The sequence below is a fragment of the Euwallacea fornicatus genome, chromosome 7 (genome assembly GCF_040115645.1).
Source record: "Euwallacea fornicatus isolate EFF26 chromosome 7, ASM4011564v1, whole genome shotgun sequence".
Taxonomy (NCBI): domain Eukaryota; kingdom Metazoa; phylum Arthropoda; class Insecta; order Coleoptera; family Curculionidae; genus Euwallacea; species Euwallacea fornicatus.
The window spans coordinates 5,327,134-5,352,923 of NC_089547.1; the positions used below are offsets into that span (position 1 = coordinate 5,327,134).

The 25,790-nt window shown below is 43.8% G+C and overlaps 4 protein-coding genes across 6 annotated transcripts; 3 read left to right on the forward strand and 1 right to left on the reverse strand.

The window, feature by feature from the left end:
• Positions 1–1,142: 1,142 nt before the first annotated feature.
• Positions 1,143–2,149, forward strand: LOC136340448 (fidgetin-like protein 2). The gene is made up of 3 exons (XM_066284581.1): positions 1,143–1,472; positions 1,587–1,923; positions 1,980–2,149. The coding sequence occupies exons 1-3, from the start codon at positions 1,385–1,387 to the stop codon at positions 2,065–2,067; spliced, it is 513 nt and encodes a 170-aa protein (XP_066140678.1). The 5' UTR covers positions 1,143–1,384; the 3' UTR covers positions 2,068–2,149.
• A 381-nt stretch (positions 2,150–2,530) lies between these two features.
• LOC136340434 (integrin beta-nu-like) lies at positions 2,531–6,810 on the forward strand. Its single transcript, XM_066284556.1, has 13 exons — positions 2,531–2,850; positions 2,917–3,103; positions 3,152–3,283; positions 3,337–3,548; positions 3,603–3,896; positions 3,958–4,112; positions 4,162–4,336; positions 4,555–4,712; positions 5,305–5,388; positions 5,525–5,727; positions 5,779–6,018; positions 6,071–6,226; positions 6,280–6,810. The coding sequence occupies exons 1-13, from the start codon at positions 2,662–2,664 to the stop codon at positions 6,483–6,485; spliced, it is 2,391 nt and encodes a 796-aa protein (XP_066140653.1). The 5' UTR covers positions 2,531–2,661; the 3' UTR covers positions 6,486–6,810.
• Positions 6,798–10,064, reverse strand: LOC136340438 (major facilitator superfamily domain-containing protein 12-like). Of its 2 annotated transcripts, XM_066284566.1 has the most exons (9): positions 8,633–10,064; positions 8,297–8,579; positions 8,140–8,248; positions 7,806–7,993; positions 7,559–7,754; positions 7,399–7,507; positions 7,108–7,179; positions 7,029–7,056; positions 6,798–6,971 (listed from the first exon to the last, which is right to left on the reverse strand). In XM_066284566.1, exons 1-9 carry the CDS (start codon positions 8,805–8,807, stop codon positions 6,830–6,832), a joined length of 1,302 nt encoding a protein of 433 aa, XP_066140663.1. In that variant the 5' UTR covers positions 8,808–10,064; the 3' UTR covers positions 6,798–6,829. The 2 variants fall into 2 exon arrangements, with proteins under 2 accessions (XP_066140663.1, XP_066140662.1); XM_066284565.1 differs by having other exon boundaries at positions 7,029–7,179.
• Positions 10,065–10,111: 47 nt separating this feature from the next.
• Positions 10,112–25,088, forward strand: LOC136340443 (epidermal retinol dehydrogenase 2-like). 2 transcript variants are annotated; one of them, XM_066284577.1, is made up of 7 exons: positions 10,112–10,248; positions 14,819–15,201; positions 23,502–23,626; positions 23,687–23,797; positions 23,857–24,025; positions 24,382–24,577; positions 24,633–25,088. In XM_066284577.1, exons 2-7 carry the CDS (start codon positions 14,880–14,882, stop codon positions 24,841–24,843), a joined length of 1,134 nt encoding a protein of 377 aa, XP_066140674.1. In that variant the 5' UTR covers positions 10,112–10,248; positions 14,819–14,879; the 3' UTR covers positions 24,844–25,088. The 2 variants fall into 2 exon arrangements, with proteins under 2 accessions (XP_066140674.1, XP_066140673.1); XM_066284576.1 differs by lacking the exon at positions 10,112–10,248 and adding an exon at positions 12,216–12,487.
• Positions 25,089–25,790: the final 702 nt, after the last annotated feature.

Below are 25,790 nucleotides of genomic sequence, written 5' to 3' on the forward strand. Positions count from 1 at the left end.
GGCCATCACGGGTTTCCTCACCGCCACCACTGCCACGGGCCACCCCCACACCACCACCGCCACACTTTCATAGGAGCCCTGATACGCGAGGCCTTAAGACCATCCCACTACCACTATTGCCCTCCACCGCCTCCACCAATGGCCTATCACCCGCCTTGCGGCCATAGGGCAAGGTTCCATGGATGTGGCCACTGCCATGGATGGAGATGGTAGATTTGGCCGAGCCTGAAGTTGTGGGTTGTAAAAAGTCGTTTTGGGAGAGTTTGTGGCGGTTCGTTCGCGATTGCCACACCGTAGTTACGTTGGTTTCTTTTTGTTATTAATCATGATAATATATTTTTAGAGTTATTTTGGAGTTTTTTTCATTTTTGAGCAGTTCGTAGTTCATTCTTGGAACCTGCACTTTTCAGCCATTTAAAAAAGATCGATAAATCGCGCAAATTCATTCGTGCTGACCGCCTCGGCTCAGAGATAAAATGCGCAATGCAGCTGTGCGCGCGCACCCTTTATGACTTGGCAGAAATGGCTTCCACCAACATTTTCAGGAACTTACGGAGAACTCTAAGGTCCAAATCCAACTTCGACCCTTCAGCAGCTGCTCAAGCTGCTTGGAAGCGCGCAGAACCGGCCGCAATGACCTCTCACTTCAAAAACAAGAAAGGCCTCCTTGTCGCACCGGCAAGTGATCTTACCCCCGAGTCGACGGCGGGTAGAAGGGAAAGTTTCATCTCCGTCTCTCTTTCACGCATTAAATTTAATGGTAACGGCGTATTTCGCGGCATCTTTAAATGTCGCCTAAGATGGTCAGAAGATTTCATCGAAAACGGGGCTTTTCATGATGAAAAAAAAGAACGATCTAAGAGCGTCGCTAAGAGAAATTGGACCAAAAGTGGAAAAACTACAAAAAAACCACCCCTGGGGACTTCGGGGAAATCGTGACTACGTTGGGAACTGCGTTGCGCGGAGGTGTTTTGCTGGTTGCCGGCAATCGCGCACGCGACCGTAATAACCCCCGGCAAGCGACGCTGCCACGGCGCGCGGCAATTCCTTTCATTTCCAGACTCTGAAGGATTCTGTCGCTGCGCGATTAGATATGACGAGTTCCCTTGAATATGCATGACTGGCTGAGTTTATCTGATTTCGGAAGGTGATTAAGACAGATCTCCTGTTCATTTTTCTTAAAATAACGGACCAGTCCAAAAACATCGAATTCCGCGAATCTCGCACCCACCGACGATTTGCCAGCGATACTTCATCGATTTTAGCGATAAGGAGATGTGCTGACACCAAATGAATTAATATGAGACAAGTCGATATAAACATTTGAATCGGGGCAGTGAGAAAAATTGCCTTTCTTAGACAGTTCCACTATCAGGTTCAGAAAATGCCTCCCCCGTTTCCGCACCACCACCGCCACCACCACCACCACCATCACCGCCACCATCCGCGGGACGACAAAATGGCTGTTTTGGGTGAGTTACTACTGAGCCATGGCGTAGCTGAAAACATTTTCTAATGCACTTGACGTGATCGCGCTTTAAAAACGTAGAAAGGTTCATTTGAATAAACAAGTTTTCTCTCATTAGGAGGAATAGCCGGGGGCATAGCTGCAGGTCTGACTGCCGGAATTGCCAGTGGGGTCACGAATTCCCTCCTTGCCAACAAGTCTAAACACACTGAGTACCACTACCACGAACATTCCTCTGCAGCCCCTCCGGCAGCCGAGCCTAGTTTCCAACCATCAGCCCCGACCTACCAATTTCCCCCTCCAGCATATCAAGCACCACCTCCAGCTTACCCGCCCCCAGCCTACCAACCACCCACTTTAGAGCCAGCTCTAGCTGGTCCACCCTTTTATGGCTATCCTGCATGTCACCACTACGCATTTACTCATGGGTGTTTGCATTGCAGGGACTGGCAATGGTAAAGTTTTCAAATTTCGAGCGAAGGGGAGAAAGTTCATTATGGGGATCATTTAGGAATTCGTTGCCCCCTCATGGCTGCCCTCCGTGTCAACACGTGGTGTGCACTCCTGGGTGTTACACATGCGAAGGGTGGGTCTGGTAGCAGTCAGGGCGGTATTCTTGCGGAAAACGACGATTGTTGATGGAATTTGAAGGACTGCACTGATTAAAGATATGATATTTAATTAGTTGTTTTAATTAGGGGGAGGTTGGAATGTCTGAGTTTCTCGCCGCCCAGATCCGTTGGGCGCCGTTTGTGGCTTTGCGGCCGAAATGGCCCCTCGTATACTGAGTTCCTGGATTTATCATAGCATGGCAGAGAGAGATCAACTGTCTAAATATAAAACTTATCATCTGCTTGTGTACACTTTCCCGACATCATGGAGCTATTAGCATGTTTATCTACAATCATACCTGTATCTACTTTATTGATATAAGAGCAACGATGCCACGTCAAACAGCTTTTTTCCGCAAATTAGCCCTCGAAAATTCCTAAATTTCTCCAGAAATAGCACCACCGAGAGGCAAAAAACATTTTTTTTTTAATTCTCACCTGAGCTTACCCGAACCCACCTGGGCCAATTCTCGCCCTCTGTGGGATTTTGTCGACTAATCAATTTTTCGTTCGCCCCTCGTATATTGGAGACACGTCAGAGGAACGCGGAGTTCTAACGCTGATGGCCATGTAAGATCCATCATGAATCCCGGCGGCTTCAAATTATGTCTCTTTCTTATTCAAACTGTTGTCCTAACCGACAAAGCCCTAGGACAGACGGATAATAAAGATGAATGTCCCTCGGACTTACGCAAAGTGTGCCAAAAAGAGGAGAGCTGTAGTGAATGTTTATTGGCGCACACGTGCTGCAATTGGTGCTACGACCAAAGGGTAAGAATTTCGGTACAGAAATCTCATCATCATCATCATGATCATCAATCATATTTCTCTCTGCAGATAGCCGATAAGTTCCTGTGCGATTTCATTGACGAACTCAAGGAATGCGGAACCTCCATAGAGAGGAACCGAAACAACTCTGTGAATATTGTAAAAAACCAGAATTTCGTCGACATCAATGATGTGGAAGATGCCTCGAGCGCCATCCAGATAAAGCCTCAGCAGTTCGATGTGACCCTAAGAAAAGGTAAATGTTGCTTTTGATTGGTTGCATTGATGAGCGGTGTTCCACCAGGCCAACCCCTTAACATATCCTTCACGTACAAGGCGGCCAAAAACTACCCCTTGGAGTTATACTACTTGGGCGACCTAAGCTACTCCATGTTACCTCATCTGGACACCTTGAAGAACCTTGGAAATGATCTTGGTAAAATACTGTGTAAAGCTTCTTAAAAAAACCTGCATTGCCGTCCATTGAAGGGCGCAGTCTGGAGGAACTGACCAAGCACTACAAGTTGGCCTTTGGGTCATTTCTCGACAAGCCAGGAATGCCCCTTATTATGACCGCTCCAAGTAAGATCAATAACCCCTGTGAGCAAACCGAGGAGGGTTCTCCCGTTTGCCAGACCAAGGCCTGGCTCTTCAAGCACAGCTTGAATTTTACCGATAAGATGAGTGATTTCTTTGAAGTGGTAGGCTGCCCCAGCCCCTTTGCCTAGAGAGCCAAACTCCAGAGCCGATTTTAGGTGGGCAATAGCATAGTTTCTGCAAATCTCGACGATCTTGACGGTGCTTTGGAGGCAATCTTCCAAATTCTGGTCTGCGGCAAGCAGTTCGGATGGTCCGAAAGCTCCAGGAAGATCATATTGCTCTCCACTGATAGCTTGCTGCATACCGCAGGCGACGGGCTGCTTGTAGGGGCGACGGAGGTTAATGACGAGTTGCGGTGTTTGATGGACGAGCACGGCGATCATACTGAACCTTTGAAGTATGATTACCCGAGTTTGCCCCAAATTAAGATGCTCCTAAGGAAATTCAAGGTAGATACTCTCATAACTAAGTAAATTATCTGCGGGGCTGACGCATTAATCTCGATTGCAGACCAACTTAATTGTGGCGGCCACTAAGGACAAGATCAAGTCCTATCGTCAGATGGAGAGGGACATACTTGAGGAGGAGGCATTCGTGGGGGTCTTGAAAGACAACTCGGAGAATATCTTGGAGCTGGTTAAAAAGGGGTTTCTCGACTTCATCAGGTACCCAATTTGACCCACTAAGAAACGAACCTTAAATAGGACCTTCCAGACGAGTTGAATTCTCGGCGAATTCTCCTCAAATCCCAGAACTGCAGCTCCGCTTCTTCGTAGATTGCAACGGTACGAATCAGTACCAGCAAAAGGCTGGATGCAACAACGTGGAAGAGGAACCTGTAAATTTTAAGCTGGAATTATCCTTACACGGCACTCCTTCAAGGTCTTATGTAGGCACAAAATTTATTTACAAAACGCGATCAGTCGAATTTTGAATTGTATAAATGATTTATTCTCTGCGCGAGATGGAGCGTTTCGGCGTTTGCGCAGAAGTAGGTACGGCAACCAACGCTGTGGTCGCGAATCAAATTTGCTCGTAAATTCTTGGAATTCGTTGTTCCTACTTCGGCGCGAAACCTAAAAATTGCAAACTTAAAGCGAATTTCAGGAGCAAATTATCATCAAAGAGAGCGGCATCAACGAGGAGATAGTAATCAACATCCACTACGTTGGCGGATCTTGTAAGTGCGAAAACTTACCCCAAATTAAGTGGAAATGCGAACACGGCACTGAGGACTGCGGCTCTTGCGTCTGCGATTTAGGATGGTAGATACAATACCTGTTCCAGTGACGCGCCAGTGGCTTAAATACGTAAATGGTTTTCGTGCGTTTGATATGAGGCAAATTACCCGCGCGCCAATGACTTGGGGACGGGGTTTAAACAAATCTCGAAATTATCAATTTAAGTGTTTTTCTCTGAGGTTACGTTTACGGGAAGCAGCAGCGCTTTCTTCAATCTGACAGAAGATACGTATTTGCCTGTCGTCATTGCAAAAACAAAAGAATGATGCCACGTTGCCATTCACTGGCGCTGCAGGTGATCGGATCGAAAGTTTCGCGTTGTCAAAATCTGTTTGACGAGTATTTGACGACGGTTGCTTCACTAAAAAAGATACCAGCAGCTAGTTATATTCAACCGGGGGTTTCTGAATGCTTCCTGAGCTGCCGATACCGCGATTAGTGCGGGAAAATTCGTGGTACATTTGGCAACGTTTATTTCACTAACATGGACTCCCCCTACGTTTAAATAATAAAATTAAGTTTCCAAGAAACACCAAACGCGCCATTTTGTGTATGAAGCCACTGGAGCAATAATGAAAGTGAACTTGTACATAGGAACAATTTTTCTATAACGTAGGAAGGGGAGGGAATGCTCGGAAGCGTGCAGAGAAGAGGTGAGAGTTTGCAGGAAAGATGAAAACTCTCCTATTTGCTCCTCCAAGTAAGTGCCTGCACAAGGACCGATGGTTCGTCTGTCAGTTAGTCGTTAACCGGCAGTTGCCTCCGGCTAACCAGACAAAAGGACCTGGTATAATGCACTGAGGGCTGACTTCAAATAAAATGTATGCGATTTGCAGTGGGGATTGCATTTGCGGTAAATGCACATGCAGGAAATCATTCACCGGGACTTACTGCGAGTTCGAATGCCCAATGAACAAAGCCCAGGAGATCTGCAATAACAAAGGCCAGTGCGTCGAAGGGGAGTGTAGGTGCTACGACGGTTACTCCAACGATGACTGCTCATGCCCTACGGCAGTTGACCAATGCTTTTTGGGAGCAGGTAAAAGAGCAACAAAGTCACAAGTTGGAGAGTGTTTGGTCTATAATGTAGATAGTGAGATCTGCAGCGGAAATGGCACATGCACATGCAATTCGTGCAAGTGCAAACCAGGGCACAAGGGCGACTATTGCGAAATGAACACCAATGAGGCTAAGAATGTGGTTTGCGAAATGTACGAGGAACCAGTCAAAAACTACTTTTTAAACAAAACAATAATTGACGACAAATCCAGTGTGACCTTAGAAAATAACTCTGTAAGCTTCCATAAAGTGGAAAACCTTACACTTTGCGGTAGGTTAATAGTCATTTGAATAATAAATACATAATGAGTTCATTAACTCAGGTGACAACCCGTGTTTGGTGGTGATCTTCGAGAGTGAATCCAGCAGATGTATCATACAATATTGCTACTATAAAGATACTAATGATATCATTCATGTGCCAATCAGAAAGAACTGTGACTTCACACTGAAAGCCATTGGATATGGATTTGGCATCGGTAAATTATATCCTCCCGTTTGTTACAGACTTAAAATGTAGACCGCACCTTAGGGATCTTCGTTTCGATCATACTTGCAGGCTTAGTGATTATTCTGTTCAAAAAGTTTCAACTTTGGAGGGAGGAGAAGATCGAATTTGCGAAATTCAATGAACAAATTGAAAACTATAAAACGCAGAAAGCACACGAAATGAATCCCATTTATGTGTCTCCGGTAGTGAATTACGAGAATCCGCTTCATTCCTCCTCGACACATTAGATTGCTTCATCGTCGGATTGTCTCTATGTAATAAAATCCTTCAAGGCTTGAGAAACGACGGAGAAATGTCGGTTATTGTATGGCAACAGAGAACGCAGCTTGACATTCAAATTCAAATTTTAAAATCGAACGACATTTCTCTTGTGGTCTCCTCATTGAGCAATAGCGTTAGTACCCAATTAGAATTAGTTTAATTTGGGTAAAACTGTGTATGTGCAATTCGTGACGCATGGTTCGAAACCGTACATTTTCTAATTTGTTGGCGTTTAAAAAGTGCAGATATTCCAAATTAATGCAATAAAATGTACGCAATTGATAAGTTAAATATGGTGTATTAATCATTCTCAACGTGGTAACCTTCCATTCCCTCGAATCTTCACCTCCAAAACCACCAAAGACGCGATTCCGACAAGTGACACGATGCCGCAAATGTAAGAGAGGACGTTTTCGTAGTAATGAGGACAGAGATTTTTAGGGGAGCACTGGCTGTAAGTGAGCAATAATTTCGTAATCAAGTAAATGTTGCTCTGGAGAATATCTTACAAGTTTTGCACGAGCAACACGACGGCACCTGAAATCAACTTGTCAGTGAAGGTAACTATGCTGTAAACTTGTCCTCCACCGTATCCGTTGGTTTTTACGAAGTTGGCAGTGAGGCAGAGACTGGCAATCATGGTCGAGGATCCGCTGACACCTAAAATTTAGTATTGGAAACTGTATTGGAGAACTTCGTACAAATTTCTTAGGAAAGGTTTTAACCACCATTCCATCAGGAAAATCACCAAAAACAGCTGCATACACCATTACGTCAAGGTTTCGTTTAAAAACCAATTTTAAAATTTGATTTTTTAATTTCTCATGATTTTTTCGTCTATACGACTGAATATAAGGTCTAATTCGTGCACGAACTGACCTAAAAATATGGCAATCGCATATAATTCCGCATCGGAATTGGGCGAAACTCCAGATCCAAGCCACACCGAAGCCATCAAACCCACGGCCCCTCCTATTAAATAAGTTATCTAGAAACGTCCAACTAAAGCATGAGGGTGATTATATAATGTGCTAGCTACTTTATCAGGGCAGTTCCGGCCTCTGCATTTCAAAAACACGGAGGTGATAAACGATGCAACGTAGACCACCAAAGGAATCGTAGCAATAGTTTGACGGATTTTCTCCTTCTCCACCACCTCGATCTCCGTCCTTTCGTCTAAATAAAGTGGGATATATACTAGATTCAGGATTATAAATAGCCTTGATGCCATGTACCTATAAAATATGTAATGTAAATTCGCCAAGCGCAGATGATGAGGTGTTTACGTTAAGGCGACTAAATAGATGATCGATTGTCTTAAGAAATGCTTTTCGTGGTTGTTGGAGTTTAGTTGGTTAGCGTCGTCCGTTTCGAGGAGAGCTTCATAGTCGGATATTTCGAAGGTTCCCAGGAGGCCGCAATAAAACAGTAGGGAGGTTATTATTCCTATGAAGACAATGATGAGGGCGATTTCCTGGGAAAGAAATCTCAAGGATGTAAGGTGTTTTACGTTCACCATTATGTCTACATAATCCACTTTTTCTAGTTTTCTCTCTCTCTCTCTCTCTCTCTATATATATATATATATATATATATATTCGATATACTTCAGTTACGAACCTTAAACTTGTAAAAATCATTAGGCCCAATAGCGCTGTTATCATCAGTTTTTAGTACCATTAAGGTAACCAGATACACAGTAATACTGCAGCAAACCGAGGCCGTATACCTAAAATCAAGAACTGAAAAACGGACATATTGCTTACACGCATCCAACCTTATGGCAGTCAAGTCCGAACTGTGACTATGACTCCTGCTTATTTCAGGAATAAGCGACAAATGGGCGATTTGAACTATAGCCCAACCCACTTGAAACAGCATTATACTCAAAACATAATAAGTCAGAACTGAAGTGGTGAGTTCCCCGGGTTTAATAGAGAAGAGCAGGGAAAAGCCAGTGGCTACGGCTATGGTCCCCCCAAAATGCCACGCCCTGCGATCACCGGTACGGTCTATGGCCCAACCAGCAATAGGGGTCGCTATAGAGTCGACAACTTGACCTATTACAAAAAAATCACAAAAAGCTACTTTTCGAAGTTGTCTGCGCACTCACCAATCATGAGCAAGGTTCCGGCAGTGGTGCTTTTTATATTGAGGACTACGTTGAGGTAGAATAAAGTGTAGGAGAACCACATCGCGGCGCAGAGGTCGTTGCAGACGTGTCCGAGACCGAAACTTACTTTCTGGATTATGGAGCAGGTTGGGGTGAAAGGTTCGTCAAGGTTCATGGTTCTAGTCGCAATAATCAAGTCGAAGACCGAAGGAAAGACACACACACACACACACAGGACTAAATTTCAGCTTGTTGCTAACACAAATAGGTCTTACAGCTCAAATGTGAACAAACCTTACTGCGACCAGTTTTTACCTTCATAGAAACGAGTAAGGTTTCTCCTGTGGATCACATTTCAAATCGGTACTGTTGGTTCAGACGTAATCTGTATGTTATATGAAAATCTGCACATATCGATACTTGCTTAATGACTTTGGGATCGATGTACTTTTAGCTCGGATTGTTGGAGAGGAGAGATATAAAAATTAAAACAAAAACACACATTTGTTTCTTTGTTTTAGTGGATAATCAGCGATCTCGGCTTGGTGTTTAATTGCCTGAAAAAAACCCTCAGGACGTGCAAGTGAAAATGGACTTAAGGAGCAGGAATGGGGCGAGAGAGACAGGCCCCGGCCGTCGTGCTTAGTTATGAACACGGCGCATTTAATGCCCTATAAAGTTCTGAAGTCGTATTGTTCTCGGAAAACTCGAGAATTTTTCCTCGATCAAATTCTCTTTGCAATAAGAAACGTATTTTCCCATTCCGTCGGCGCGCGTTTGCGCAATGAAACTGCCGCCTTGAACCCGCAACCTTTCTCCCGTTTCGCTAAATCTGGAAACATCCAATTTATCGTTTTTAAGACCGGTCAGCAGTACCATTACCAAAACGCAAGTCGTACCAATGTCACCCCGCGGGCTATTCGGTCGAATATTGGCGCTGCGGCCAACACGACCGATACAAGTTCGATAGATCGGTAAACGGCACAATATTTGGATATTTTTTTTTCTTTAAACATGTTCCTGGGTACCCATTTTTTGCTACGTTCCAAACTTTGACCCGCGACGGTGTGGAGAAACTGGGTGTAATTGCCTTAAAAATCACTCAAATGCTCAGACGTGCAATGCATCAATCAATTAAGTAAAACTATTAATTTCCTAATATAGCTATTATTCATATTAACTGTCTGATGCTCAGGATATCCCTTTCCCACGTTCATGAAGTGGGCATAAATTAGTGCAAAGTTTGCGCTTCTGGTGAAATTCACTTTTGAGACAATTTTATGACACATTTTGCCCCGAATGCCACGTTGCCCCGAGCATTATCGCTTCTTGCGCCGAAAAATTACGTAAAATGGCTCCACCCCAAACTGGCAACACGGCCTTGCTCTTATCGACCGAGGGGGCAATTTTCAATTCGGAACTCGATCTGCAGGACTAGAATAGTTATTTGCCGTTATCCTTCACCTTAAATTTACGAATTTCTCTGTGTTCTTCGATTTATCTTTTGGTCAGTTGGCTTGTCCGGTGGCTACGTGAACGGCGGTTTGGCCATCGGCGATCGCTGCTTGTGTGTTGTTGTTCGCGGTTATAAATTTGAGTTTTCACTGACAACTGAGGTTAGTTCATCGGTGATGTCTGAGAGTGTACCCGAAGTGTACGTTTAGTGTACCCAAAAAGAGAAAACGCCTTTATGTAACGTTAATAGCTTCCTCACCGTTTATTAAGCTTCGATTTGCTGCCGGATAACACACTTCCAGTAGGGCAATTAGTAAAAACATTTAAGTGCATGGTAGCACTCTTGCCGCTTCACTTGGTTCCGCTCGCAGGCGGCACTAGGGCATTAGCAATTATTGCGTGCAATGCTCAAATAAATCAATGATTCTTCACTGCGGTGCTTTCTAATAAGCGGCAACGTGTGTTATGGCACTCTTTGTTGTGTCCTTCTGTTGTTTTTTTTTTATTTTTTTTAGAGAGAAAAAGGCGCATTTACGCTTGTTTACCTAAAAAAATTGCAGTTTTTCATCGCGTGCGATGGCCGGTAACATTTTAATAAGCAGTAATTCCATATTTCACAAAACCGAAACTGGCACGCAGGAGCGGACTAAGTTCCGGTGATTTACTTGGTCCGAATTAACCAAAATAATTGGTATTGAAAGTGGATTTTCCCTTACAAAGAATAAAGAAATATAACTAAGAGAGAGGACACTTTGACAAAAATCTCCATTAGAGGAGTTTCGAACGTAGTCGCGCGGGACTCACGTCACGGCCGTGTAACTCGGCCATATTGACTGTTACGGAGCTTTGTCATCTGACGTCACATTGGCATTAACCGAGAACAAATCTGAGCGACTACGTTCCAGACTGCGCAGCGGCAAATGTTTCAGGTGCGCTCTAACTTTTCCTTCTGTTCAAGGCCTCAAATAGGCGTAATTTCATTAAAATTTAGAACGAATTCGGCAACAAATGTACCATCGTGTGCCCGGGAATACGCGCAGCATGGAGTGATGAAACTGAAACACGTTTCGTCATAAACTGCTTAAATTAAATAAAAATTGTTGTAAAAGGCTTGGAGAATAGTTTGATTTTGTAATTAGCGCTAATTTAGTATTGCGCACAAGAACTGTTATTTTTTTATCATTTGATGGAGCAGAAGATTCAGCCTTGCATTAAAACAGGTTCGTAGGCACGTAGTTTTCTCCACAAAATAGCAGTTTTATTTACGATTTGATATTCGTTTGGCTCTATTACTAAATTTTTCATCACTATAAATAGGTGGCATATTTACAAATTCATTAGCTATAATGCTCGATTATTGGATAATAATTTAGATTCGTTAATTTATGCGGTGTTTATTGGGACTTCTCTAGGTTTGTCGCAGAACGAGGACCATTCGTACGTGAAAGAAAACGAAAACTAAATAAAAAAATTATGCTGCATGACCGAGTGTGTGCGAGCCTCGCCCCTCACGCACGCCCCCTGGCGTTAGATTTCGCCTCACTCCCCTGCGTTCCCGAATTATTGCCCACAAAAAGTACCGATCATCAACCATTCGATCCTGCCTACGCATCGCAACGCAGTGAAATATGCACGTAAGGCTCATTTCGAGCCATTTCTGAAATATCCATCCAACTTGACCTCACTACTCCGCTAGAGAGCAATCATTTGGCATTTGAAATCTCGAAACGCGGTACCGCGATGCGGTACTATAGGCACTTTTCGCCTGCTCATTGCAAATTGCAATACGAATATTATAGCAATGCATTTTGCACTTAATGCATTTGTTAATCGGTTACCTGCGGGGCTTTCACTAAAACTCATTGCTTTTACAAGATGGGTTCGTTCGTTGCAGTTGCGAGAGATCTGGCACCAGCATCGCGGAGAAAAACGCGAATTTCGTGCCAGGAGGAACCCGAAGGTTCCTCCGTGTCCCCCGTACGTAGCGATAAAATAACGAGCGTTTTTCCTTAAAAATTCGCAATCCACAAAAAGCATCCATCCATCATCGAGGCATAAATAAAACCATGAGCACAATCAGTCGCTGGACTTTTAACCTCTCGCCTCCTGTATAAATGCCCATGCACAGATGGATGGGCATTGCCAAATAGTATCCGAGTACTACCTAATCTAGCTCCACACCAGATCGCCTTGGTTGGGTTCTTGCTGTAATCTTTCGCTGGTACTTAGTCCGCGTCTTTGGTGCTGAACAAAGTAATTGTACGAGGAAAGTACCCGCGGTTGGTACCATTGGTGTATAGTTCTCGCGACGGTTTCAAATGTGATTTAGTACTCACGGTCTTTGCCTGTGCCCGCAAACTGAATTTACGTGCTGAAGGATAAGGGAGGAGAATTTTGCAGGTCAGTGACAAGATAGCTTTAGATGCAGGAGATTGGAGGATGGAGGAGACTGAGTGGAAGCTATTTGCTGCTTCAGATTGGTTCTGTGGTCACGTTGAGTTCTCGCGATGGCCCGCTAGCAACCAGCTAAAAGTAGCAAAATGAGCTCGTTCTCTCAGTATTCTTTAGAGCAGGTGAAGGTGACTTCTCTCGGCAAAGGAGGTCTTTCTAGGATTCCCATTTGGGTGTTACGAACTTTTTAACTTTTCGAGATCGTCACGTGGGCTTAGTGAGTCTAGCCCCGTCTCGATACCCGCCAAACTCGCCCTGTTCTCAGATTTTGTCGAGTAGATCATGCCCTGCTACCCCGTCCAACAGCTTCCAGGCAAATTAGTAAAATCTCGATGTTTGCTCTAAATTCGATGTCTCTTTACATGTCTTTAATTTCGTTATTAGAAATCATGTTGAACATGCGCTCTCTAAGGCAACACACTCAACATGTAAGTGTTAAAATTCTTCGCGCGTTTGTGTCGTAAAAGTCCGTTATTACAAAACATTGATTAAATCTATGTATTTCGTGTACGTGGTTTTGCGAAAGTACCTAAAATTGAGCTATACAGGAGTCAAAATGTAACCTTGAAGAACCGACCAGATGCACTTTTTTCTCAATTCGCTACTGCCCGAGGATTGGTGTCAAGACAATAAAGTCATTTAGGTATCACCTTGAAACGGACTGTTAATGTCAAGTTAATTATTAAATTTGGAAACCATATACGATACGGTCGAAATGGACTTTGGGCAAAGAGAACACACTGCTTAGTGAATAATTAAATTCTAAACTGAACCAAGTACTCACCGACCTAAATTGCCCATAAAACTGATGACCGCTACACTGACATCCATGGAACTCTAAAGTTCCACCTGGTAATGGAATGAAGGCAATATTAATAATGTTTTTTGCTTAATTACGCACTTGCAGTGAGCATTTTTACACGTTCAAGATGGCTCGTTTCGGGCCATAAGACCATTAAAATCGTTTTGAAATAACGCACGTCCTTGAAAAGTAGACTCGAGTTACAGCAATTCACCCATTGGCCTTTATTCAGATCAAAAATCGGCAACACTGGAACGGTCTCGTGTCTCTGCGCCCTATTGGTTCTTGGAAACTCGCTATTGACAATAGGAGTGACGTCACGACGACCGCTTTGCAACAGGGCCATGTTGCCCGGCTGGGAAAAATCCTAACTTCGGGAAAAATGTATAATCGTTTAAATGGCGCAACAAATTGATTCAATTCGCAAAATTGAACGGCCGAGAGTGGCCCCTAGCTAAAATAACAAGTCATGTAAATGCAATATGTCAAAAATAAAAATACGTGTTTATTAATTGAATAAAATTAAAAGTAAATGTTTTTGGCATAGTTGCCGTTTACTTAATTTGTCGACATTTTGGTGTAATATGGTGTTGTACTCCTTGTTCGTGAATTTTGGCGGGAAAAATTCGTCTTCTCGAAAACTAAAATTGTGCTCTGCATTATTTATTATCGCGTTATTATTATTATTATTGTTGGTATCACGTCCAAGTTCTTAAACTACTGTGTACAAATATATATATATATATATATATATATATATATATATATATATTTTGTGCACATTAAATGACAATGAATTTAATTTGATGCAGGGAAATGTCAACGTGCTAATACTACTCACACACTTGATACTCCTTTGACGTAGTTCTCGTTAAATTATGAAGTTTTAAATTAATTTCCCGAGTAATAAATTATTAATATTACCAAATGTGATTTGCACTTAATATTGTTAGAAAAACACATAATTACCACTAAGTACACAGTGTATGTTTCAAGGTTTGTCTTAACATCACCAGCCTGATATAACACTAATTTGTTATAATTAAAGAAACACGTAAAATAATTGCATTTTCTTACCGACATAAAAGTAAAACTTCTCTATTTAACCGATTTTCTACGTTTAAAAGTATTCGAGATCCCCACGTTGAGTGTCAAATTTAGGACAGTTTTTATACCGCTAAGGACGCCCTGAACTGAATATCCTATCTATCAAAACCTATGGCAAAACTTCATGATATAATTATTGAAGAAATGCGTGAGATGGTTGCTATAATAAACCAGCATTGTTTCCCTCGCAGTTAAGTTTCACATCAATTGTGGCAACAACGCAGATGTCACTTTGCTGTAATATGCTTTCTTGGCAGATGTGGCAGCCATATTGCTTTGCCCTTGATTCTTTCGCACAGAGTTGCTGAGCAACCTTTCTTGCTAATGGCTCTTCATCTCGTCAAACACTTTATAATTAACTTTTATTTCAGATAACTCTAGCCATCTTGCCGCCGAAGACCTCTAGTGCGTAATGAATTGTTGAACGTTAAAATGAATTACGTGATGGAACAAAGACCCTTCGTGCCTTCATGCCCGATGCCCGCTCTTTCGGAGGAAACGCCTTTTCCCTCGAGGAGGGAACAGAGGCTGCTAAAATCAACTACAGATGTTGTAATGTTTTTACTAGTGTCTCTCTTCTATATCCTAAAGAGCGTCTACAAATACCTCCTGCCCCTCAAGTACAAGAAACAGAAAGAACTGAGTGGGGAGGTGGCTTTGGTTACTGGAGGGGGTTCCGGGCTTGGACGGTTGATGGCTTTAAGGCTGGCCAAACTGGGAGTCAAGGTTGTTCTGTGGGACGTCAGTGCGCAAGGTAAGGGCTTAAATTTGTTGCCCCGAAAGGCAACGTAGCGTTGCTCATTTGTCACGAGAAAATGTTAACTTCGATCAGAATTCGTGCTGTTCCGGTCTGTTTAAAAAGTCTGTAGTTTCACTAATCGCTAATAACCACGGAAATAATGCATTATTATTGTCTGCGCGTTCGTAATTTACATTCGTTTATATTGTTTAAAAATTCTATAAACATGACTAACAATCAATGGAAAATCAATTTCAACTAGCGCGCAAATCTCAGCGAAATCGCGAAAAGCTGGCAACACAGCCAGGGCGAATGGACATTCCCTTTTTTTTTTATCAATGTCAAGCGGTTGACAAGCGAACGTCAGAGGGTCGCCATTAGACTAAATTTAAATTTCCTTTAGGGGATTTTACGACTGCAAGAAGAATTCCTAAATTGTTGTTCGTTATTACGATGTGATCGCGTTATGTGTTCGTTTATTATGTCTACGCAAATCCGCTTCAAATGGTTCCAACCTCGAACAGGTCTTGCAACCGAATTCCTTACGGACCGTAACCCAGAAATGATTTTCCAGAATGAAGCAGAAAGATACGCAGTTTCACAATTTAATGTGGGGCCTATGGCGATCGCGAAACGAGCTCTTGGTTAATGGCATTCTTCAGAATTGTCTAAGACGATTTATTCAATTTTAAGAGAATTGCCTTCGCTGTTGGATGCTGCTCCCACTCGATCAAGAATTCGTCGTCTACTCGTCCATTATTCCAACAATGTTTGACTTTGCTTTTACTCATATTAACCTTAATTTAATTGCCGTTTATTTAATCACTTTTTACTTCGAATTTAATGCCTGGTCCTCATGATATATATATGTGTGTGTGTGTGTGTGTGTGTGTGTGTATAAATGAGGTTATTAACTGAATAACACATGTCTGATATGGTAATGTGACTATTGCTTTGAACATTTTTGTAGTCAAATTAACATTTTTAAGATCTGACCAAACAAGACTGGTCGGTTGTCTTTAAATAGTTTTGCCTTCGACGTGGTTCTCGGCCAAAAGTGAATTATTCGGAGGCTGAAATTCGGCTACGTTCTACGCAGTTATCACTTGACGCTGGCCAAAGACGAAGGGAAAGCTCGAGCTACACCCTCTAAATTATCAAACCATATTACATCGACTATACGAGAAACATAAAATTAAAGAATAGTACTTTCTTCAGGTACGTTTGAACCATCGAACGTGTTCTTGTTCGCACCTTCCAAACATTTACCTGACGGTAAATATACAAGGCACGACCGAAAACGTTCTAAGCGTTTATGTAATGTCGCATAAGTAAATGGCTTCATTGTCTGCATGTACCCGGAAGATCGGGCATATGATGCGAAAGCCACTTGAAGATACATGATAAACCACCTGCAATAGGTCCAAACATTCCATGCATATTTCCTCATACTCATAAAAACCAACCGTTCAACGAGGTACACGCCGAACTCACGTGCAATTAATGTACTATTGAAATAGTACCATTGAAATGGTACCTTTAAAGCTGATGCTGTTCTGGTTTACTGAAAAGTTGCAGGAATGAGGAAATGGTTTGCTCGGTGGCACTCGCTGGTGTATGCGGTAAGTTACATAAGGTTCTCTTAAGTTTAAGTTCAACGCCCAAGTTCATCGGAGAAAGTGATGATGGCCAATCGGGAATTGCGATTATTGTTATTTTTTTCGTTATGAACTTCGTTTATGCGGCAGAATGAAATTTACAAGACGATGACGTGAAAGTTCTCCCGTTCGCCGTCGATGGTTTGAAGGTGCAGAGATAATTTCAAATATTGCAAATGTTGGCTTATGCAGCTATTGCGGTAAAGTGATTGTTTGAAAGTTTTAAGAAATTGACTTCATAGCATGCTGAACGAGCGCTCAAGACAAGAATCGACGAGAGTTTGATGATGTTCCTAATATGAGACGAGACTGCGCATTTTCCTTAACGATCGTCCTTCTCCATCCCGTCAAGAAGTTCGTTCCGCCATCTTCCTCGCACAGCGGCGGCCAAAAGTAGATGGACAAGCGGAACGTTTCCATTAGATCGTACATACATAAATCGATCCATTTCCTATGCATGGACATGTGTTATTTGCCGCAAAACACTTCATGAGATATGATAAACAAATATCGATAAAGTTACTTTGTCGTCAATGAAAAATAAATCTTTGGAATTCGCCTGGTCAAGAGTAGATAGACGTGGCGATAACAGTGCAATTCACTTTAAATTCTTAAAATATCCGGAAAATATTGGCGCAATTTGCACTCGGTTTACAGTCTGCAACATGTCTCGTGGTGTAAAAGTGTCCACTCATTGCAAAGAACGAATTGTTACAGCTTTTAACGAGAGTGGACGGCGAGTGCAAAACGCCCGCAGGTTCGATGTTAAAGAGAGCGCCATTTGGGCTGTAATAGAAGCATGTCAAAGGACCGCATCGATTAACCGGAAAGGAAAACCTGGACGACCAAGGAAGCTAAACGGAAGAGATGAGGGGAAGATAAAGACTATTATTCCGAAAAATCCATTTATGTCTTCTGAGAAAGTTCGATCAGAGCTGGAAGCTTTTGTGCCTCCAAGGACCGTAAGACGAAGATTAGTCCAGGAGAAATTCTCGGTAAGAAAAATCGGGAGGCCCGAATGCGATTTGCTAGACAGCACACACACTGACTCAAACAGGATTGAGAACGAGTTTGCTAGACCGATCAATCCAAGCTCAATTTGTCTAATTCCCACGGCAGGTAACACGTCGGACGTCCCACTGGTCAGCGATTAAGCCCTAAATACGCTAGACCCGCAGTCAAGCACGGAGGAGGATCGGTAATGACATGTGGGCATGTATCGGCAGTTTCGGTATTGGCCCTCTGCATAGAATAAATGCGACGATGGAAGGATTGGTGCACAGAGATATACTTCAGAGTGTTGTTTCACCGTATGTTGAAGACAATTTATCCTTAAGGTTCCATTTTCGACGCGACAACAACATTCCTCAAAGTTAGTTAAACGATTTCTCGAAGAGGTATAAAAATGCCGGTTTTGAAGCGGCCGTCCCGGTCGCCCGATCTGAACCCCACAGAAAATATGCGGCGAATTGTCGATCAAGGATTGAGAGATGGAAATTATTTAAATTTTACTGAAGTACAAGAGAAGTGGCGAAGACGTCGATCCAGCAAAATATTGAACAAATTTATCGAACCGATGACGTCGTTAACGATAACGGCTATTTTACCGAACACAAGTGTCTTGGGTGAGGTCCCTATTGATTTTTGAAATAATCTGAAGGAAACTGTTATGTTTTCGTGTTAATTTTCTAATTGTTTACCTAATTTACACCAGGTTAATTCCGAAGATTTATTTTTTTATTAACAATAAAGCAACTTCATCAACATTTGCTCGTTATTTCTTATAAGATGTTTTGCAACGAATAAAGCGCACGCACAGGAAACAGTTTAATTAATATTTGCATGATTTAATTGAAAAAATTCCATTTGTCTGACCACTTTTGACCATTGCCGTGCCTCTTACTTTCTGTAGGCCTTCCACCATATTTCTTAATTTAGCCTTCATCTCGTTTTCGACCATAACCAGCCTAACTTGTGCTTTGCACATACAGGGCGTCCACGCGAAAAGCCCCCCCCCCCCCTTTTAGCTTTTTAATACGTCGAAATAGAGAATTTTTTTTAACCAAAACCGTTCGGCAGTTCTAGTAGCTTTCCCAAATTGTTAGGCAGGTTTCTACGGGGTGTCTAACAAACGTGTGCCAACCCGACGTTGCTTTTTGTGAGCGATTAAACATTACTCTTTTTACGTATTTCAAGTCTGCGTTTTATTAGGAATTCAACGACGTATCACAGCTCAAATCTGACGATTATCGCTCCTGAAATTATAATAAAAAGAAAAGTGTCAAATATGACAGATGACACCAATTGAACTTGCGTGACAGCAAAATTTCGAAAATTGACATCGATTACGTGTTGAACACGATGGAAGGAAGCTAGAACAATACCTGTCAAATAACGACAAAAACACAGGAACAAGTTCATTCTGCCCCATTGCCATTGCAGTCAGTTTAATTTAATTTTAGTTATTAATGTTCATTATCCTCCTGTGGGGGCGGAAAGCCAATATTGAGTTTAGAAAATAAAAAAAATTAAATGTATTCTTCGAAGCATTTTTCTCATATTTTAAGTAAATCGGCAAAACTTGGCATCGTCCTTCTTCAGCATGTATCATTTTCCATAGAAAGCATTAATTATAAACGCAATAAACAATCGAATTTAACTTTGAGACAGCCCGTGACGACGACGAAACAAACGACTGCTACTGACCACGTCAGCCATATCGCTCTCGGAGCTGTCTAAGGTATGCGCATTTGCAGAACACCGCCATCTAGCTGTGTCGCGCGGGAGTAAACCATTGGAAATATCGAAAAAATTACAAGATTCGAGGTAAGTCGTACACGGGGCGTCCCGAATAACGCGAGCTCCACGGGGATCGTGGAAGCGGCAGGAGATACAGGGTGGCTTAAATTGGAAAAAGATGCGCTCCTTTTGGTTCCAGTTTTGGAAATGTTCTAAAACTAAAGCTATGTACAGGGGTCGTCAAGATATGGGCCAGAACTGAAAAGTGCGATTTCCGAAAATCACAGATTTACGAGTACACCGGTCGAGTAAGTGCTACGAAATTTGGCAGCGCTGTATTGTCGACAACCGGGCGCTCACGGAATTCTTCCGGACCTTCTGGATTCCGAGAAATCATATTCACCTTTCTCACTTCTTACGGCCGCCATATTGTATTGCGGCGGCATCTTAATAAACACTAAAAAAAGGTCTTTAGCAAAGTACCACGAAAGTGCCCCCTCGGACCTTATTAAACAAAAATACCATTCCACCTTAACAGGCTTAGGAACAAGTGATATGTGTTATAATCAAAAAGCGCCATTAGACTTCGGCGTTGCCATGGATACTCGTTTGAGAGGAAAACCGGAATGCGCAGGACTGATGAAAATGTCGAAAGCTATGGTGGGAGTGCTGTTGAAACACCCGGAAAGTGGAACGTGGTATTGACGTAGCTAGATCGACCGCCCATCGGGTCCTAAAGAAAGATAAATTTGAACTGCACCAAGGGCATATTGGCCAGGGTCTTGGGGACGGTGAGACCGGGAGAAGGCTCCATTTTTGCAATTGGTTTTTGAGAAAATCTTTGAGCAGACCCCCGATTTCCTCTTGTAGTTTCGTGATCTGACGAGGCACGTTTCACAAGTTGCGGTATGGGGAAAACGACGAACAACAAAAATCCACGAACGAACGGGGAATTGAGACGAATAAATCAAACGGGGCTCTAATTTATAGCTCGACATTCTTAATAGACACGTGATATTTATAACTTTTGACGGAACACTTACTGTGGAAAGATATATAAGAGTTTTTGCAGCGGAATGTCACACAAATGATTGAAGATTATCCACTGGCTACTGCAGCTAACGCGCGGTTTCAGCAGGATATGGGGCACCACCACATAACCCATTATTCGCTACGCAACATGTAAGTGACGCGCACGGAAATAATTGGATTGGACTTGCGAGTCGGCCAGCACGCTCCCCAGACTTGACACCTCTCGATTTTTTTGTTCGGCGATATGTAAACGATTATTTAGGTTTCTTTTATTATTAGGTCTACCGCAGACTCTGCGACAGAGAGGCGGATTTGGAGGCTGCAGTGGCGCGAGCCATTCGCGAAATGCCTCCAGATGTGGCAAAAGGGGCTCGCACGGCCGGTGCTAGGGGCTGTAGAGTTTGTGTTGACCATAACGGAGGAACGTTTTTTTATCGTTATTGTGGGCGGTAATTCCCACTCATTGTGGGTAAAAGTGACTGTTTCCTCGTGTTCACTCGTTAATTTTAGTAGAATTTGTGGAATTATAAATGCGTTAATGTTAAAAAACATATTCAGATTTTATAGTCTAATTAAACAAAAAACGTGGTACGTTGGTGCTCTTTGAATAGTGCAAAAGGTGGTACTTGTTTTTAAGTCGATTAAGGTGAAATGATGCTTTAGTATAGTTTTTCCTCCATGTTCTCACGTGCAAGGGCACCTTTACGACACACGTTTAAGGACTTTTTTCAACGTCTATTCGATGTTGCCGCAATGCCACGTGACGGCCATAAGAAACAGCAAAGTTCGACACGATTTATCGAAATTTGGAAGGAAAAACTCCGAGAACGCCCTCCGATTGGCGGCCGTCGGCGATGCAGAGCTGCCAAATTTCGTAGAATTTACCCATCCCGCGCCATAGCAATTTACGATTTTCGGAAATCGCAGTTTTAATCTTTTCGAACATTTCCCCAACGGGCACAAAGGGGCGCGCCTCTTTCTACCTAATTTGAGCCGCCACGCATGCGCTACCGCTTCTGACGACCACCGTGAAACTCGCCTCATTTGGGACACCCTGTACGCGGTCGCCCAAAACGTGTCCGTGCGGCCGAAAGAAATTCCGCAAACCGCAATTTTCCACTCGTATCGTTCAAATTTTCTATAAAGAAAACTCAAACTTAAACTCGGTTTACGTGTTCGAGCAACTTCTGAAAATTCAGTACTGCATCGTATACTCCGATCAGGCCGAGAATCTATCGGAACGGTTGTAGGTTGTAAATAGAGTTAGAGTTAAGTCATTGCTGAGGGGATGCTGTACCCCTTCGGCACGCCCATGACGGACTTCGGTCAGTGCGTGAGAATTCCCACCGAGTTACAATGTCGTCATCGGCATTGCTTACGATGAGCTTTATGATGCAGACGCAATTACCGCCGACGAAGGACTTCTCACCACCACGACCCAATGCGGCGGGTGATGTTGGTGGCACCCCCAACTGGGGTACGCCCATGGTGCGCCCCCGGAGGATTCAGTATTTAAGACTTCCCTATTCCATTCCAACTCCGATTCCTATGGACGCTCGATTCGATCTCAAAGGGAAGATCGGAGCCGCGTCCACCCTCATGAACCCATTTTCGAATTATACCTTCGACGAACGAGATAGAAACCTTGTCGTCGGTTTCCATGGGGGCGTCCATCATATTCGCGCTGTAAATTAGAATTCGGGATGCGCCGCGCATGCGCGAACTAGTAAAATAAAGTCGCTCAGGAACTGCGCAACTTCAGTATAAATCATCAAATGTGGACGCAGGTTCTTCTTCGACGCAGTTTCACGATACGTCAAAGTGATAGCCGGGTGTCGCTTGGAGGTTTCAAGTTTCGACCACTCTTCGGCGCTCGAGTCGGCTTCATTTTCGCGGACACCCTGTGGAAGGCGTCAAGCGAAGCTCGACGCTGCACTGGAACGCGCACCTTCCACTATGCAGCTACAAAAAATAGTTCCCAAGTACCTCTCCGTTCGTTTTTGCAATTGTGCAATTGTGCAAACTGCAGATCTGCAACTGTCACTTTCAGCGTTCGATTGCATACATCTCGGAAACTGTCGGTTCTGAGATTGGCAATGTGTTAATAGGCTCGTATCAAACCCGGACACGCAATAATATATAGGGTGTGTGCGCGTAAAAAAGCGACATTTTTCGTGGCACCTGTTTTTGCCAGACCCTGTACGAGTGGAAATGTTCTCGTCGAAATGGGCCGTGCGAGGTCGCGCGGACCACTGCAAAAAGTACTTTCGGACGAAAACTGTAAATAGGGCCGTAACCGTGCGGCGCGCGCCTGTTGACCGACCCTGTATATCGCCGAATTCGTGGTGGAACGCTGAATTTAAATGTGTAAAAAAGGTAACTGTCCTGAGGATGCGCTGGTGGCACGTGTTCATTAAAGGTCCCGTGTGAAACTGCCGGCAATCCTGGAGAACTACGTGAGCTTTCAGACCGTTTCGTGCTAGGACATCTTCCCCCATTTCGACGCGCTGGAAAGTCCGATGAGGGGTGTCGGTTTGCGCGTGGCCACCCTGTTCGCAACCAAGAACCTGATTGCTGGTGTCCGAAGGACAACCATAATCGCGGCAGCCAGTGCTCCCCGCTCGAGCCCCCACAAGCCAACTGGCACACTCGAACATAGTCGAGAGGCCACTGGTCCGCGAAAGTTGCATAATCATTTTTGTTACACTAGAAACCAGTGTATGTGTGCAATGGGGCAAGTCAATATTTACGGCCAAAAGTAGATATTTGGGTCTCGGCACAGCCCGCGTTCTTCTAGACCGATGGAACATGATTTAATGATATTCATTATTTCACTCGTAATCGCCAGGATCGAACGGGAAGTATCATTAACTGAGTCAATTTCAGGCATTGAGGAAACGAAAAAGTTAGTTGCAGATGTCGGAGGCACAGTTTACGGGTACAAATGCGACGTGTCCGACAAGGACGACGTGTACAAAGTCGCGAAGCAGACGAGGCAAGATGCAGGAAATGTAAAATAACGCCCCATTCTTCCGTGTATTTATTGCACCAAGCCGTCAACTTCTTTTCAGATAACCATACTCATCAACAACGCGGGAGTGGTCTCTGGTCACCTGCTGCTGGACACTCCCGACTACCTGATCAAACGCACCTTTGACGTGAACGTTTTGGCCCATTTTTGGGTACTGGTTTGTAAGCGCTCGGTACCCGGCACGAACTCACGATTTTCCCCGTTTATCAGACGGTAAAGGCCTTCCTGCCCTCGATGATCGAGAACCAGCACGGGCACATCGTGACAGTCGCCTCCATGGCCGGACACGCGGGGATCAACAAATTGGTGGATTATTGCTCGTCGAAGTTTGCGACGATCGGCTTTGACGAGGCTTTGAGGGTGGAACTTGAGGCGCAAGGTGAGTCTCAGATTTCTCACGAGCAAACGATCCGGTCGCGTGCGGCACCGCGCGAAAACAAATGTCGTTTTCTTGGTGTCCACGGATTTCGATTTATTTCCATGAGGAGGAGGAGTGCGCCGTTGGCGGTCCAGAGGGGCAAGAGACGAACGTAGTTTCCTCCGAAAACTTCTTAATCGTATCTCTCTCAGCTCTAAGTGAGCGCTCCCGCAACGACGGAGCCCGTTCGCCGCTCCATCAGGAAACCACGAATTTACCCCATTTCTGGCTCCGAACGCGAACTTTAACCTCCGGAAGAGCTCCCAGCGCCAACTCCTGATTGATTACTTCCCTGACGCGACAATTGCGACTTGCAGGTGTGAAAGGCGTGATGACCACGGCCGTCTGCCCCTATTTCATCTCCGCCACTGGCATGTTTGACTCGGTGCAGTCCCGGTTCTTGCCCAGACTCGACTCCTGCGACGTAGCGGATCGGATCGTCGAAGGAATACAAGCGAACGAGACCATGGTCCTCATCCCCGGATGGTTCAGACTGGGGCTAATTCTGAAGTCGTAAGTCACGTTCAAATCTGCCCGATAAAATCTCGCAATTCGAACTTTCCCTTAGACTGATCCCTTGGACGGTGCTGTCGTTGTTTCTGAGAGGACTGGTACCTGACGCGGCGCCTCACCCACCGACGCTATCGAAAATGACGACAAAAGAAGAGGAGGACGACTCCGAGGAGGAGTTGAGGAGTTTACCGATTAGTAGGAACAATAGCATAACGGGTGCCATGCAGCTGACGCATCGGTACTCGCCCACTGGGAAGAATTTATGAGTTTATACGCACGACGAATTTAACTTAGATATCAGATATTATTTAGAAAAGGCAAACTTGGTATAAGGTTTTCATTATGGTGGCAATAACGTTGATCAGATACACACCCTTAAGGGCGTGGGTGTGCCTGGCGGCAAATCTGACCAATCAGCTCCTGTTTTAATAATGTTTATTAACTTAATTTATTAGACCAATCGCCTCGTATAGGTGTCATTTGTACCTATTTAATAAAATAATATTTTTTATTTTTTTTCTTTCACACCCGTCCTCGACCTATTGGACCCGTCATTTGGGGTTCCATCGACAGAGCAGCTACCAGACGCCAGGGTCTGGCAGAGCACTCAAAGGGGCGGAAGTCGAGCCCAATCTGGGCGCTTCGCCATCATCATCAATCTGGCGACGAAGCCCGTAGTGCTGTGTGCCAGTTAAAATGGCGTCATAAGCTCGCCATCTCCGTCTCACTCGTGCCTGGACGGTATAGGAAACTCTTGTTGTGATTTGTGGTTAGGGCGTCATTCGCCAATTCGTCAACAAGTCGCGCTTGTCCAATGCGATTCTCCAAGATTTTTATCTCCTTATTTACTAATATGCAAATATTTGCAATTTTCAGCTATGTGGAATCGGCAAACATGCCTAGCTAAATGATGACATCGAAGATCGTTAAACAGAACGAACTTTCCAAATCAACAAACATCCACTTGCGCTAGATGGATACGCACGCATGTTGAAATTGCATTAGAAGAAAAAGCCGAACTTGCGGAGGAAACCGGTGAAAGTTTTCATAACAACAACAAACGAAACCTGCTTCGCGTTTCACGATCAACAAACGACAATGACCTTTACCTGCGAGCGTGAAATGTTGAATATACAGCCCCAGCAAATGATTAATAGAATTCTCGAATTCCGTGGCAATTAGTTCTTTCGGAGTCTTCTCGCACGCGTTGCGA